Source organism: Theropithecus gelada, chromosome 1, assembly GCF_003255815.1.
Source record: "Theropithecus gelada isolate Dixy chromosome 1, Tgel_1.0, whole genome shotgun sequence".
NCBI lineage: Eukaryota > Metazoa > Chordata > Mammalia > Primates > Cercopithecidae > Theropithecus > Theropithecus gelada.
Window position 1 is genome coordinate 53,242,998 of NC_037668.1, and position 15,992 is coordinate 53,258,989.

At 45.0% G+C, this 15,992-nt stretch overlaps 1 protein-coding gene across 2 annotated transcripts in view; it reads right to left on the reverse strand.

Moving 5' to 3' along the window:
- The window catches only part of AUNIP (aurora kinase A and ninein interacting protein), a 28,988-nt gene extending 13,439 nt beyond the window's left edge, over positions 1-15,549 (reverse strand). For both annotated transcript variants that reach the window (XM_025374899.1, XM_025374891.1), the window contains exon 1: positions 15,377-15,549. In XM_025374899.1, coding sequence (XP_025230684.1) covers positions 15,377-15,454 — 78 coding nt within the window. In that variant the 5' untranslated portion in view covers positions 15,455-15,549. The remainder of the gene's footprint in view (positions 1-15,376) is intronic.
- Positions 15,550-15,992: the final 443 nt, after the last annotated feature.

Sequence of the window (15,992 nt, forward strand, 5' to 3'; positions counted from 1 at the left end):
AGTGTAGACTCACACTGCACACATTGATGATTCCAGTTTACCTTTTTCTCTACTACCAAAAGCCCTCCATGCATCCCGTAACATAATACCCAACTACATGCCAGTACCTGTTGATGGCCTCCAACCTCCTCATTTGTATGCCTCATGGAGAAAGGCATTTTTCACGCCCAGCTCGGAAACATACTCTTCAGCTTATCACCAAGCATTCCTGATTCCCCCAGCCATGTGTGGTCTCTTCCTCTTCTGAACTGGCCATTTATCACTTGGTGTCTCAAAACTTATCATCCTACAAAATCCCGGCATCAGCATGTGATCCACATACTTTTTTCCTATCCTGCACAGAATTTAATATAGCTTAATACACATAATAGGTATTCGATTCAATAAATAGGTAGATATGCAGGAAGGATTTCCCATTTTCGTTTTATTTACAGCTACTTATTACATATTCAGCACAACAGCAATAGAGCTGACAGAAAACACTAAGGCTTTTCTAGTGCTGTGATCCAAGCTAAGATGAACTCCTGTCACTATAATTGATGTCACATATAAGGTCCAGAACACAGATAGGATGGAAGTGTACACCCACTGAGAACTATGAAGTTTTCTATCCCAAAGTAATCTAACAACACAAAATTATTGCAGGAATCTTCAAGAACCACCCTGTATTGGTTTTTCATCTAAACCTCATGAAAACTCAACAGGGAAAAGAGAAAAGCAAATTTCTTCTATCACAATTCCTAACTGGAGACCTGATATGTCTACATCCACTGGCATTACTAAGTCTCATAAAAGGGTGCTCCCAGGCCAGGCGCGGTGGCTCACGCCTGTAATCCCAGCACTTTGGGGGTCAAGGCAGGCAGATCGCTTAAGGTCAGGAGTTCGAGACCAGCCTGGCCAACATAGTGACACCTCATCTCAACTAAAAATACAAAAAAATTAGCCAGGCATGGTGGCATGCACCTGTAGTCCCAGCTACTTGGGAGGCTGAGGCAGGAGAATCACTTGAACCCAGGAGGTGGAGGCTTCAGTGAGCAGAGATTGCGCCACTGCACTCCAGCAGGCAACAGAGCGAGACTCCATTTCAACAAAAAAAAAGCCGGGTGAGGTGGTTCACACCTGTAATCCTAGCACTTTGGGAGGCCAAGGTGGATGGATCACCTGAGGTCAGGAGTTCAAGACCAGCCTAGCCAACATGGTGAAACCCTGTCTCTACTAAAATACAAAAATTAGCCAGGCATGATGGCGGGTGCCTGTAATCCCAGCTACTCAGGGGGCTAAGACGGGAGAATCTCTTGAACCTGGGAGACAGTGGTTGCAGTGAGATCGCGCCACTGCACTCCAGCCTGGGCAGCTGAGCAAGATTCCATCTCAAAAAAGGGTACTCCCTGCTAATGAGATTTTTTTCACTTAAAGGACATAATGCATGCATGTCAGAGGTCACTGTACATTTACTCTCAGTTTTGCTCTAATAAGGACTACTTATTGAAGATCTGTTTAAACCTTCTCTCATTTTAACTACTTCCATTATAGCAGTGGCTGCATGTGGCTCTCTCAGTCACACAGACGACAGTCCTATAAAAGAAAGACGACCATTTTGCCTCAACTGAAATGCAGTGGAGGAGGAATCCTCACTCTGGAGCAAATCCTGAATCCCCCTGGAAAGTGTTAACTTCAACAGAAGTATTGTAGTATATGTATACAATCAGCAGCTATATACCTGTTCTCCCAATTTCCAAATACTACTTCAAGTCATATTTTCTATTTTTATTTTTCTCTATCCTTTACCTACTCAGGTACCAATTTCTGGCTGCTAAATGTAATCATATGTGAAGATGCAAAAGGGCTTTAAAAGACACTGAGAGCTGGTCCAAATAACTGGACCAAATTATAGTTTAAAAAATAGTTTTGTTTTGTTTTTTTTTTTTGAGATGGAGTCTCGCTCTGCCGCCCAGGCTGGCCGGATCTCAGCTCACTGCAAGCTCCACCTCCCAGGTTTACGCCATTCTCCTGCCTCAGCCTCCCAAGTAGCTGGGACTACAGGCGCCCACCACCTCGCCTGGCTAGTTTTTTGTATTTTTCCGTAGAGACAGGGTTTCCCGTGTTAGCCAGGATGGTCTCGATCTCCTGACCTCGTGATCTGCTCGTCTTGGCCTCCCAAAGTGCTGGGATTACAGGCTTCAGCCACCGCGCCCAGCCGGTTTTTTTTTTTTTTTTTTGAGGTGGAGTCTCACTCTGTCACCCAGGCTAGAGTGCAGTAGTGCGATATTGGCTCACCACAACCTCTGCTTCCTAGGTTCAAGCGATTCTGCTGCCTTAGTCTCCCGAATAACTGGGATTACAGACGTGTGCCACGATACTAGCTAAATTTTTTTTTGTATTTTTAGTAGAGATAGGGTTTTACCATGTTGGCCAGGCTGGTCTCAAACTCCTGACCTCAAGTGATCTGCCCACCTCGGCCTCCCAAAGTGCTGGGATTACAGACATACGCCACCATGCCCGGCCTTAAAAAACATTTAAGCAATCCCCTACTAAGCCTATTTAGGTCCTTGAGTGTATATATACTTTTATATATATAATTACAGAGACGAATAAACCAAAATAAAAATAAACAACTGGCCAGATACAGTGGCTCACACCTGTAATCCCAGCAGTTTGGGAGGCACATCACTTGAGCTCAGGAGTTCAAAACCAGCCTGGCAACATGGTGAAACCCAGTCTCTACCAAAAAGCCAGGTACAGTGGCGCACGCCTGTCGTCCCAACTACTTGGGAGACTGAGGTGAGAGGATCCATTGAGCCTGGGAGGCGGAGGTTGCAGTGAGCCAAGATCATGCCACTGCACTCTAGCCTGGGCGACAGAGTGAGACCCTGTCTCAAAAATAAAATAAAATAAAATAAAATAAAATAAACAACTAAAAATAAACAACTTTCAACTTCTACCATCCTGGACTAAGTCCTTGTTACTTCTTATCCAAACTTCAGCAGTATCCTCCAAATTCCTCTAGCCTGTCAGGATACTATACACTCTCAAATAACCACTAATGGGTTAATCTTCTTAAGAGATACCTCCCATGACAACAAATTCCAACAACATAGCACTAGTTTACCCTCCTAAACTCACCTTCAACTCCGGGGAATAGTCTACACGTTAGCCAAATTGAATTACTCCCTATGTAGTAAAGAATCTTGGCCAGGTACGGTGGTTCGTGCCTGTAATCCCAACACGGTAAAACCCCGTCTCTACTAAAACTACAAAAAAAATTAGCCGGGGTTGGTGGCACACACCTGCAATCCAGCTACTTGAAAGGCTGAGGTAGGAGAATCGCTTGAACCCAGGAGGCAGAGGTCGCAGTGAGCCAAGATCGCGCCATTGCACTCCAGCCCAGGCAAAGTCTTTTTGAAACTCCATCTCAAAAAAAAAAAAAAAATTCTTACCCAAGGAGAGGCCTGGAAGCTCCTGAGAGATAATCTCTAAATCCTTGGAATGTCCCACCTGGTAGCAGTGTTGTTTTGTTTTGTTTTTTAACCTGGGAGCCTTGGGCCACACCAAATAATCTATGCTAACAATGTGATTTATAGAGGGGTCTTTAGGCCATGCATTATCAGCATCACCTCTATAAGGGCTGAAAACTAAGGTCAGCCAGGAAGGTAAGTCAACCGCATGCATGTGACCGAGCCCCCAAAACAACTCTGGACATCAAGGCTCAGGTAAGCTTCCATGATTGGCAGTACTCTGTGTATACTGTTACATATCACTGCTGAGAGCAGTTGGCATTGTCTAATCCTTCACTGGGAGAGGACGCTGGAAGATTCAGGCTTGGGATTCTCCTAGACTTGGCTCTCTATGCCCCTGCCATTGGCTGATTTTCATTTGTATCTCCTCACTGCAATAAACTGTAACCATAACAGCTTTCGGTGACTTCTGTGAGTACTTCTAGCAAATTATGAAACCTGAGAATGGTTTTGGGGACCTCCAAACTTGCAGTTGGTGTCAAAAATTATGGTGGTCTTCGAGACTCCTTAACTTTTATTTCGTGTTTCACAAACATCCCTTATACTTCCTGCTTCTGTGGCACTATTCATATTGTCCCACTGCACTCCCATTGCTTTCCAACAAAATCTGGCCCTTCGTTTAAGGTCTAACTCTTCCACAGAGTCTTTCTTTTCATTTTAACAGCTTTATTAAGATACAATTCACATACCATAAAATTTGCCCATTTAAGTATATAGTTAAGTTTTAGTATACTTATGAAGTTGTGTAATTATCACCAAATCTAATTTTAGAACAGTTCTCATTTCCCCCAAAAGAAACCCTCTAGCCTTAGCAGTCATTCCTCACTCCCATTCCACCCCAGGCCCAGGAAATCACTGACTTTCTTTTCTACGGATTTGCCTATTCTGGACCTTTTATGTATCATACAATATCTGGTCTTTTGTGACTGGCTTCTTTTACTCAGCCTGATGTTTGGAGGTCTATCCATGTTGTAGCATGTATCAATACTTCATTCCTTTATATTGCCAAATAATATTCCATTGTATAGATATATCATTTTGTGTTATTTTGTTTGTTTGTTTGAGACACGGTCTCACTCTGTCACCCAGGCTGGAGTGCAGTTACACGATCTTGGCTCCCTGCAACCTCCGCCTCCTGGGTTCAAGTGATTCTTCTGCCTCAGCCTCCTAAGTAGCTGGGATTACAGGTGCTTGTCACCATGCCTGGCTAAGTTTTGTATTTTTTTGTAGTAGAGACGGGGTTTCACTATGTTGGCCAGGCTGGTCTGGAACTCCTGACCTCAAGTGATTCGCTCACCTCAGCCTCCCAAAGTGCTGGGATTACAGGTGTGAGCCACCACACTCGGCCCTAGATACACCATTTTGGTTACCAATTGATGTTCATCAGTTGATGACTACTTGGGTTGTTGCCACTTTTTGGCTATTATGAGAAATGCTAAGAACATTTGTGTGCAAGTTTTCATGCAGACATATGTTTTCCTATCTCTTGGGGGTACATACTTAAATGGGCAAATTTTATGGTATATAAATCATATCTCAATAAAGCAAATTTTATGGTATATGAATCATATCTCACTTCAGTCTGGGTGACAAATTGAGACCCTGACTCAAAAAAAAAAAAACAAAAATTAACTGACCATAAATGTAAGGGTTTACTTCTGGACTTTCAATTCCTTTGGTCTATAATATGTCTATCTTTATGACAGTATCAAACCATCTTAAGTACTGTAACTGTATAGTAATTTTGAAATCAGTACATGTGATTCCTCCAACTTTGTTACTCTTCAAGCTTGTTTTGGCTTTTCTGGATCCCTCGGATGTCATGAATTTCTGGATCAGACTGTCAGTATCTGCAAAAAGGACAAGTGAGATGTTGATAGGGATTGCACTGATTCTGCAGATCAATTGGGGAGTATTCCTATCTTAAGATTAAGTCTTCTGATCAATGAACATGTAATGTCTTTCCATTATTCACATTTTTAATTTATTTCAATGAGTTTTATAGTTTCCAGTGTATGTCTTGCAATGTTTTGTTAAATTTATGCCTAAGTATTTTATTCTATTTGATTCTACTGTAAATGAAATTATTTCCTTAGTTTCATTTTTTGGATAAAATCCTACTATATAGAAGCATAATTGATTTTTGTATCCTGTCACGTTGCTGAACTCATTTTTTCTAATTTTTTTTTTTTTTTTTTTTGAGACTGAGTCTGGCTCTGTCGCCCAGGCTGGAGTGCAGTGGCCGGATCTCAGCTCACTGCAAGCTCCGCCTCCCGGGTTCACGCCATTCTCCTGCCTCAGCCTCCCGAGTAGCTGGGACCACAGGCGCCCGCCACTTCGCCCGGCTAGTTTTTTGTATTTTTTAGTAGAGACGGGGTTTCACCGTGTTAGCCAGGATGGTCTCGATCTCCTGACCTCGTGATCCGCCCGTCTCGGCCTCCCAAAGTGCTGGGATTACAGGCTTGAGCCACCGCGCCCGGCCATTTTTTCTAATTTTTTAAGTGGATTCCTTGGGATTTTCTATATAAAAGATCATATTTTCTCCAAACAGATAATTTTACTTCTTCCTTTTCAATCTGGGTATCTTTTATTTCTTTTTCTTGCTAAATTTCCCTAGATAAAATCTCTAGTGCAATGGTAAACAGAGTGGCAAGATCTTTGTCTTGTTGCTGATCTTAGGAGTGGAAACATTCGGTCTTCTTAAGTATGATGTTAACTGGGTTTTCATAGATGCCCTTTGTAAGGCTGAGAAAATTCCCTTTTATTCCTGGTTTGTTGAGTGTTTTAATCACAAAATGATGCAGTCAAAATGCTTTTTCTGTGTTTATTGAGATGATTATGTGTTTTTTGTATTTTATGCTATTACTATGGTATATTAATTGGTTTTCAAATTTAAACCAGCCTTGCAGTCCTAAGATAAATTCCTCTTGGTCATGATTTATAATCCTTTTTATGTGTTGCTAGATTTGGTTTGCTTGCATTTTGTTGAGTATTTTTGTAACTGTATTCATAAAGGATACTGGCCCATAATTTTCTTTTCTTGTGATATCTTGGGTCTAGTTTTAGTATCAGAGTAATACTGGCCTCAAAATGAGTTGGAAAGTGTTCTCTCCTCTTCTATTTTACTTTTTTGGGAGAGTCTGAAGGATTGGTATAATTCTTTAAATGTTTGGTAGAATTCACCAGTGAAACTATCTGGACCTGGACTTTCCTTTGCAGGAAGTTTTAAAATTACTAATTCAATCTCTTTGTTATAGGTCTATAGACCAAAGGGATTGAACTGAAAGTCCAGAAGTAAACCCTTATATTTACAGTCAGTTTATTTTTATCTATTTCTTCTTGAGACAAGTTTGGTAGTCTGTGACTTCCTAGGAATTTGTCCATTTCTTCTAAGTTATCTAAATGTGTTAGCATACAGTTGTTTATAGTATTATCTTATAATTATTTTTATCTCTTTTTATTTTCTTTTTTGAGATGTAGTCTCACTCTGTCACCCAGGCTGGAGTGTAATGGCACAATCTCGGCTCACCTCAACCTCTGTCTCCCGGGTTCAAGTGATTCTCCTGCCTCAGCCTCCCGAGTAGCTGTGACTATAGGTGCACGGCACCATGCCCGGCTAAGTTTTGTATTTTTAGTAGAGATGGGGTTTTTTGAGCCACCTCACCTGGCCTCTTGGTGACTGATTGAGACAAGGTCTCACTGTGTTACCCAGGCTGAAGTGCAGTGGCTCAATCACCACTCAATGCAGCCTCAACCTCCCTGGGTTCAGTGATCCTTACACCTCAGCCTCCTGACTAGCTGGAACTACAGGCATGCCCCACCACACCAGGCTAATTTTTCTAATTTTTGGTAGAGACAGGGTCTCCCTGTGTTGCCCAGGCTGGTCTTGAACTCTTGGGCTCAAGGGATCCTCCCACCTCAGCCTCCTAAAATGCTGGGATTATAGGTGTGAGCCACTGCATTCTCTTTTATTCTTGATCAGTCTAGCTAAAGTTGTGTGGAGTTTGTTGATCTTTGCAAAGAACCAACTTTTGATCTTCATTTTTTTTCTTTACTATTTATTTTCACTCCAAATTGTATTATTTCCTTCCTTCTGGTTACTATGGGTTTAGATTGCTCTTCTTTTTCTAGTTTCTTTTTTTTTTTTTTTTTTTGAGACGGAGTCTCGCTCTGTCACCCAGGCTGGACTGCAGTGGCCGGATCTCAGCTCACTGCAAGCTCCGCCTCCCGGGTTCACGCCATTCTCCGGCCTCAGCCTCCCGGGTAGCTGGGACTACAGGCGCCCGCCACCTCGCCCAGCTAGTTTTTTGTATTTCTTAATAGAGACGGGGTTTCACCGTGTTAGCCAGGATGGTCTCGATCTCCTGACCTCGTGATCCGCCCGTCTCGGCCTCCCAAAGTGCTGGGATTACAGGCTTGAGCCACCGCGCCCGGCCTCTAGTTTCTTAAGGTAGAAGATTAGGTTATTTGAGATTCTTTTTTTTTTTTTGAGACAGGAGTTTCATTCTTGTTGCCCAGGCTGGAGTACAATGGCATGATCTTGGCTCACTGCAACCTCTGCCTCCTGGGTTCAAGCAGTTCTCCTGCCTCGGCCTCCTGAGTAGCAGGGATTACAGACGCCCGCCACCACGCCCAGCTAATTTTGGTATTTTTAGTAGAGATAGGGTTTCACCATGTTGGCCAGGTTGGTCTCAAACTCCTGACCTCAGGTGATCCACCCACCTCAGCCTCCCAAAGTGTTGGGATTACAGGTGTGAGCCACTGTGCCTGGCCGAGATTCTTTTTAATAAAAATATTTACAGCTATAAATATCCCTCTTAGCATAGTGTTAGTTGCATCCCATAAATCTTGGTGCATTGTGTTTTTCTTTTCATTTATCTCAAAGTACTTTCTATTATAATTTTCCTTTTGATTTCTTCTTTGACTCTTGGTTATTTAGAAATGTGCTGTTTAATTTCAACCTATTTGTACTTTTTCTTCTGTTACTGATTTCTACTTTCATTCCATTATGGAGAATATACTTTGTATGATTTCCATCTTTCTAAATTTATTGAGATTTGTTTTGTGACCTAGTATTTGTGGAGAATGCTCCATGTGTCATGGAGAAACCTATGTATTCTGCTGTTGTTGAGTAGACTGTTCTATATTTTTATCTGTTAGGTCTACCTGGTTTACAGTATTGTTGAAGTCTTTTTTTCTTGTTGATATGCATAATTGAAAGCGGGTATTAAAGTCTCCAAATATTGTTCACAAAATCGTTCTTAACATTAGCTGTATTGGCCGGGCGCGGTGGCTCAAGCCTGTAATCCCAGCACTTTGGGAGGCCGGGACGGGCGGATCACGAGGTCAGGAGATCGAGACCATCCTGGCTAACACGGTGAAACCCCGTCTCTACTAAAAAAAAAAAAAAAAAAAAAAAAAACTAGACGGGCGAGGTGGCGGACGCCTGTAGTCCCAGCTATTCGGGAGGCTGAGGCAGGAGAATGGCGTAAACCCGGGAGGTGGAGCTTGCAGTGAGCTGAGATCCGGCCACTGCACTCCAGCCTGGGCGACAGAGCGAGACTCCGTCTCAAAAAAAAAAAAATTAGCTGTATTAGTGTTGTATTGCTGTGTAATAAATTACCACAAAACTTAGAAGCTTAAAACAATAAACATTCGGCCAGCGTGGTGCTTCATGCCTGTAATCCCATCAACTTTGGGTGGCTGAGGCAGGCGGATCACCTGAGGTCAGGAGGAGTTTGAGAACAGCCTGACCAACATGGTGAAACCTCGTCTCTACTAAAAATACCAAAATTAGCCAGGTGTGGTGGTGGGCGCCTGTAATCCCAGCTACTCAGGAGGCTGAGGCAGGAGAATCGTTTGAACCCATGAGTCGAAGGTTGCAGTGAGCTGAGATCGTGCCATTGCACCCCAGCCTGGGTGACAGAGCAAGACTCTGTCTCAAAAAACAAACAAAGGCCGGGCGCGGTGGCTCAAGCCTGTAATCCCAGCACTTTGGGAGGCCGAGACAGGCGGATCATGAGGTCAGGAGATCGAGACCATCCTGGCTAACATGGTGAAACCCCGTCTCTACTAAAAACTACAAAAACTAGCCGGGCGAGGTGGCGGACGCCTGTAGTCCCAGCTACTCCGGAGGCTGAGGCAGCAGAATGGCGTGAACCCGGGAGGCGGAGCTTGCAGTGAGCTGAGATCCGGCCACTGCACTCCAGCCTGGGTGACAGAGCGAAACTCCATCTCAAAACAAACAAACAAACAAACAAAAACAAAACAAAAAAATGAACATTAATCTCACACAGTTTCTCACGGTGGTTAGCTTGGTGGTTATGGCTCAGGGTCTCTCATGACGTTGCATTCATGATGTTGGCTCAGGCTACAATCATCTGAAGCCTTAACTGGGGCTGAAGGATCCACTTCCAAGATGGCTCACTAACATGGCTGTGAGCAGGCTTCATGTAGTAACATGGAAGCTAGCTTTTCCCAGAGTGAGCAATCAAAAGAGGTCATAATGCCATTTATGACCCAATCTGAAAAAATCACACACCATCAGTTCCCGCAATATTCTGTTCATTAGAGGCAAGTTACAGCCGGGCGCAGTGGCTCACGCCTGTAATCCCTCTGGGAGGCCAAGGCCGGTGGATCACCTGAGGTCAGGAGTTTGAGACCAGCCTCACCAACATGGTGAAACCCCGCCTCTACTAAAAATACAAAAATTAGCCAGGCGTAGTGATGCATGCCTATAATCCCAGTTACTTGTAAGGTGAGGCAGGAGAACTGCTTGAACCTGGGAGGTAGAGGTTGCAGTGAGCCGAGATCACGCCACTGCACTCCAGTCTGGGCAATACAGTGAGACTCCATCTCAAAATAAATAAATAAATAAATATATAAATATATAGCAAGTTACCAAGTCCAATCCAAACATAAAGGCAGGAGAATGAAGCTCCACCTCTTGAAGGGAAGAGTGTGGACATATTTTAAAACCATCACAGTCCACCTTCTGGCCCCAAATTACTTACATTCTTCCCATATGCAAAATATACTCCCTCCCAAAACTCTACAAAAATCTCATCTCTTTACAGCATTAGCTTAATATCAAAGATACTAGCATCTAAAACAGGTACACGTGAAGTCCAAAAGTGTAGTTTAAGTACAGTTCCTTTAGATCTGCAGGCCTGTGAACTAAAGGCAAATTATCTTCCCTCATACATCTAACATAAAATTTGGAACTAGCATAACTGTTACAGACATTCTGTTCAAAAAGGGGGAAATAAGAGGTACAAGTGGGTCACCAGTCAATGGCAATTCTGAAATCCAGCCAGGCATTTATTATCTCACAACTTCTGTGCATGAAGAATTTGGGTTAAGCCTAGATGGATGGGTCTGTCTCACAGTCTAGTGAGGTTGCATTCAAAATATCAACCAGAGGTGCAGTATCCAATTTCAGGATGACTCCCTCACTCACACAACTGTTGACAAAAGGCCTCAGCTCCTCACTGCATGAACCTCTCCACAGAGCTGCTTGAGTGTCCTCACAACATGACAGCTGGCTTCTCCCAAAGAGACAATGAAGCTAAAGCTGCAATGTCATTTATGACCTAGATTCAGAATTTTTTTTTTTTAGACGGGGTCTTGCTCTATCACCCTGTCTGGAGTGCAGTGGTGCAACCTTGGCTCACTGAAACCTCCATTTTCCGGCTTCAAGCAATTCTCCTGCCTCAGCCTCCTGAGTAGCTGGGATTATAGGCACCCATCACCAAGCCTGGCTAATTTTTTTATTTTTAGCAGAGATGGGGTTTAACCATGTTGGCCAGGCTTAGACTCAGAATTCTAACACTATAACCTACCACATTCTAGTCATCGGAGTCACTAAATACTGTCTGTGCTCAAGGAAAGGGGAATTAAGTTCTATCTTTTAGAAGGAAAAGTACTGAAGAATTTGTGGACATATATTAAAACTGCCACACTCCTCCACCCATGATAAACTTTTTTTATTTTTTGTGGAGTTGGGGTTTCATTATGTTGCCCAGGCTGGTCCCAAATTCCTGGCCTCAAGTGATCCTCCAGCCTCAGCTTCCCAAAGTACTGAGATTACAGGAACGAGCCACAGCCCTATTTATTATTTTTTAAACAAACATATATTACTTTCATAATATAAAAACAAAATGACTAGTATACATACAAGGCCTAAGTAACGAGGCCAAATGGGTAGTTCAAATTAGGAGAGAAGCAAACTCACTCCAAACATAGACCACTATTGTCTACTGGCCAGACTATAAACTACTTATTCTCTCATAAATAGCAAACAATTCTGTGTAGAGATCAAGTGGGAAGAGGCATGTTTTCAAAAACACCACCACTAGCTACTGCCCATCCATCCCTGACATTAAATCTCAAAGGACTGTATGCCTATTTGATAGCCACTCTAGGAAGAGGCACCTTGTGAAAGGGAATCTTTAGTACTCTTCTCTGGGTTGGAAGTCAGAGTAATAGATAATAGTCAGGAACCAAAGATTTTAATGAGTATCTTTGGGAATCAAGTAACAAGAAGGAGAAATGGTGTTAGTGAGTATGGTCATAAGGTCCAGGCCTCCAGAAATCAGAGTAAGGTAAGGGCCTAGAGATGTTGGAGGATTCCATACCTGCCATGCACTACATCAACAAGACAAATGTTTTCACCATAACACTGCCAGGGAAAAAGGTAGGATTTGGGGGTATAAGAATTATAAACAGACCAAGCACGGTGGCTCATGCCTGTAATCCCAGCACTTTGGGTGGCTGAGGCAGGCGGATAACTTGAGGCCAGGAGTTCGAGAACAGCTGGTCAACATGGTGAAACCCTGTCTCTACTAAAAATACAAAAATTAGCCAGGTGTGGTGGCACATGCCTGTTATCCCAGCTACTCGGGAGGCTGAGGCAGAGGCTGCAGTGACCCGAGATCACGCCACTACACTCCAGCGTGGGTGACACAGCAAGACTCCAAACAAAAAAACAGAATTAGGCCGGGCATGGTGGCTCACACCTGTAATCCCAGGACACTAAGGCAGGTGGATCACCTGAGGTTGGGAGTTCAAGACTAACCTGACCAACATGGAGAAACCCCATCTCTACTAAAAATACAAAATTACCAGGGCAAGGTGGTGCATGCCTGTAATCCCAGCTACTTGGAAGGTTGAGGCAGGGGAATTGCTTAAACCTGGGAGGTGGAGGTTGCAGTGAGCCAAGATCGCACCATTGCACTCCAGCCTGGGCAACAAGAGCGAGACTCCTTTCCAAAAAACAAAACAGAATTATAGACAGACAGACAAATATTGGCTCTCCTCTTCCCTGTGGAATATTCCCTTTCTCTCTCTCCTGAACTCTTCCTAATTCTATTTTTGTCTTCTTTCTAAATTAAACTGGTGGCTGGGTGCAGTGGCTCACACCTGTAATCCCAGCACTTTGAGAAGCCACAATAGGCAGATCACTTGAGCTCAGGAGTTCAAGACCAGTCTAGGCAACACAGCGAAACCCCATCTCTACAAACAAAAAACACAAAAAATGAGCTGGGCTTTGTGGTACTATGCCTGTAGTCCTAGCTATTTGGGAGGCTGAGGCAGGAGGATCACCTGGAGCCCGGGGACAGGACTGAGGCTGTAGTTAGTCGTGATTATACCACCACATTCCAGCCTGAGTGACAGAGATCCTGTCTCCAAAATTAACAAATCAAAGTAGTATACAAGTTTCTCACCCATCCCACATCATTCAAGAATATATTCTAAGGGTACAAACGGCATATTCCTAATTCAAGGAGTAATAAATAGCTACTGTACATTTTGATCTTTTTTTTTTTTTTTTTGAGACGGAGTCTTGCTCTGTCACCCAGGTTGGAGTGCCTTGGCACGATCTCGGCTCACTGCAACCTCCACCTCTCGGGTTCCAGCAATTCTCCTGTCTCAGTCTCCCGAGTAGCTGGGATTACAGGCGCCTGCCACCACGCCCGGCAAATTTTTGTATTTTTTTTTTACTAGAGATGGGGTTTCGCCATGTTGGCCAGGTCGGTCTCCAGCTCCTGACCTCAGGTGATCTGCCCGCCTCGGCCTCCCAAAGCACTGGGGTTACAGGTGTGAACCACCGCACCCGGCCATTTTGCTAATTTTTTTTTTTTTTTTTTTGAGACTGAGTCTGGCTCTGTCGCCCAGGCTGGAGTGCAGTGGCCGGATCTCAGCTCACTGCAAGCTCCGCCTCCCGGGTTTATGCCATTCTCCTGCCTCAGCCTCCGGAGTAGCTGGGACCACAGGCGCCCGCCACCTCGCCCGGCTAGTTTTTTGTATTTTTTAGTAGAGACGGGGTTTCACCGTGTTAGCCAGGATGGTCTCGATCTCCTGACCTTGTGATCCGCCCGTCTCAGCCTCCCAAAGTGCTGGGATTACAGGCTTGAGCCACCGCGCCCGGCCCCATTTTGCTAATTTTTTAAAAAATAAAACGAACGGCCAGGCACGATGGCTCACACCTGTAATCTCAGCACTTTGGGAGGCCGAGATGCGCGAATCATTTGAGGTCAAGAGAGCGAGAGCATCCTGGCTAACACGGTGAAACCCCATCTCTACTAAAAATACAAAAAATTAGCCGGGCATGGGGGCGGGCGCCTGCAGTCCCAGCTACTCGGGAGGCTGAGGCAGCAGAATGGCGTGAACCCGGGAGGCGGAGCTTGCAGGCAGCCGAGATAGCGCCATTGCACTCCAGCCTGGGCAACAGAGCGAGACTCCGTCTAAAAATAATAATAATAATAATAATAAATAATAAAACGATCAAATTTTTCATCTATAAAACCAGGATAATGACAAAATCTACTCTATTGAATTTTGGTGAGTACCTGTCATTGATGAGTCCCGGCAAAGTGCCTGATACATAGAAAGCACTCAATAAAGGTCAGGTATTGTTGTTATTATTTATACACCTCTTTTTTTCCCTGTAAGACTGTGAGCAACTTGAGAGCAAGAATCTTGCCCCTAGTGTCTGTTTTGAGCCTGTTTCCGTATGTAAAATGGGTATCATTACACTATCTACCATATATAACTGTACCATCAAGATAACATACCTAAAATACTTAGCACCAGCATAAGATGCTCAATAAACATGAACGATTATTATCTCACACTTTTGTTTCTTTATAGAAACTGAAGAGCATCTTGCCTAGGTGACAGACCTGAGTGTGATTTCCAGCTCCTTCTAGTTAGGCGGGCCTAGGTTAGTTCCTGAACCTCAGTTTCCTCATTTCCAGTAAGAATGACGACACATATAACGCATATTCAGCATCGAACGCAGTATCCGGCACCCAGTGACTGCTCAGTAGATAGAAGGCCAGCTCCCCTTCCCATAGCTTCTACTCTTCCCCTCAGAGTTACCGGTTCTTGGCAGGTAGAAGGCCTGCAACTTGGCAAATTGGGTGGAAACAGACCCTGGGGTGAGAATTTCCCAAATTTGCATTCGCATGCATCTCCCAATGCTCCAGCATCTACTAGGACGTCTCGCGGGGACTCCGGCCTCCTTGGGAGCCTGCTCAGTTAAACTGCTCCGGGCGAACTTTCCCTCCGCCTCTCCCACACCTGAACCCTCGCCGCCCGTTCCTGCGCACCGCTCCTCCATATCCCTCAACAGCACGCTCCTTTCTTCCGTCCCTCCCACCCTCTCCAAGCCCCATTTTTCAACCTTCTTCAGACCCCAATCCCTCTTGCCTGTGAATCCCCAATGCTGTTCCCTCTGTCCCCGACTTCGCTTCCAGCACCTCAGGGTGTCCCCCAAACTCCTCCCGTCTTACTCCTCCCGTCTTACGTCTCCAGGCCCTACCTTGTCCCCAACGCCCTCTCATCCCCCAGCGTCCCACCTGCACTTTCCGCCTCTTTAGCGCCGCCGCGTCCAGCCACACGCCGCAGGCCTCCTCCTCGGGGCCTGTCCGCCTCATGGCCGCTGAGGAGACCAAGCCGGCAGGACGCCGGCTCACGCTCCAGACACCTCAGCAAACGCCACTGCCGCCGACGTTCGGATCTCGCGCCAACGCTGGGGGCGGGGCTACGTCGCGACTGCCCCGGGCGTCAGCTCCGCCCCGGCAAGGCCCCCGCCCCCGGCAAGGCCCCCGCCCCCGGCAAGGCCCGCTCCCTTCGCTGTGCCCCGCCCACTCACTAACCTTCGCCGCGGGTCCTTGAGTGCTTGCGGCGCCTTTCCCTGCGCCGAGGAGTGCGTTTTCTTTCTGATCTGTTCATTCAAGAGCGGATTTCGGAAACTGCTGTGTGAACGGTTCTCCACAGCCTCAGAAACGTACATTTTCTTTTTGCTGCATTGAAAACTTCTTACAGTAAATACAATAACTACCCCGGGCTTAGGAATTTGTTCGTGTCATCGCTGAATCTTCGCGATCACCCCAAGAAGGAAGCGGCTGATACGAGATCAGGCCCGTAGACTCCAGACCAGGGGTCCTGGCCCTAGGTAGTTACTAGACACTC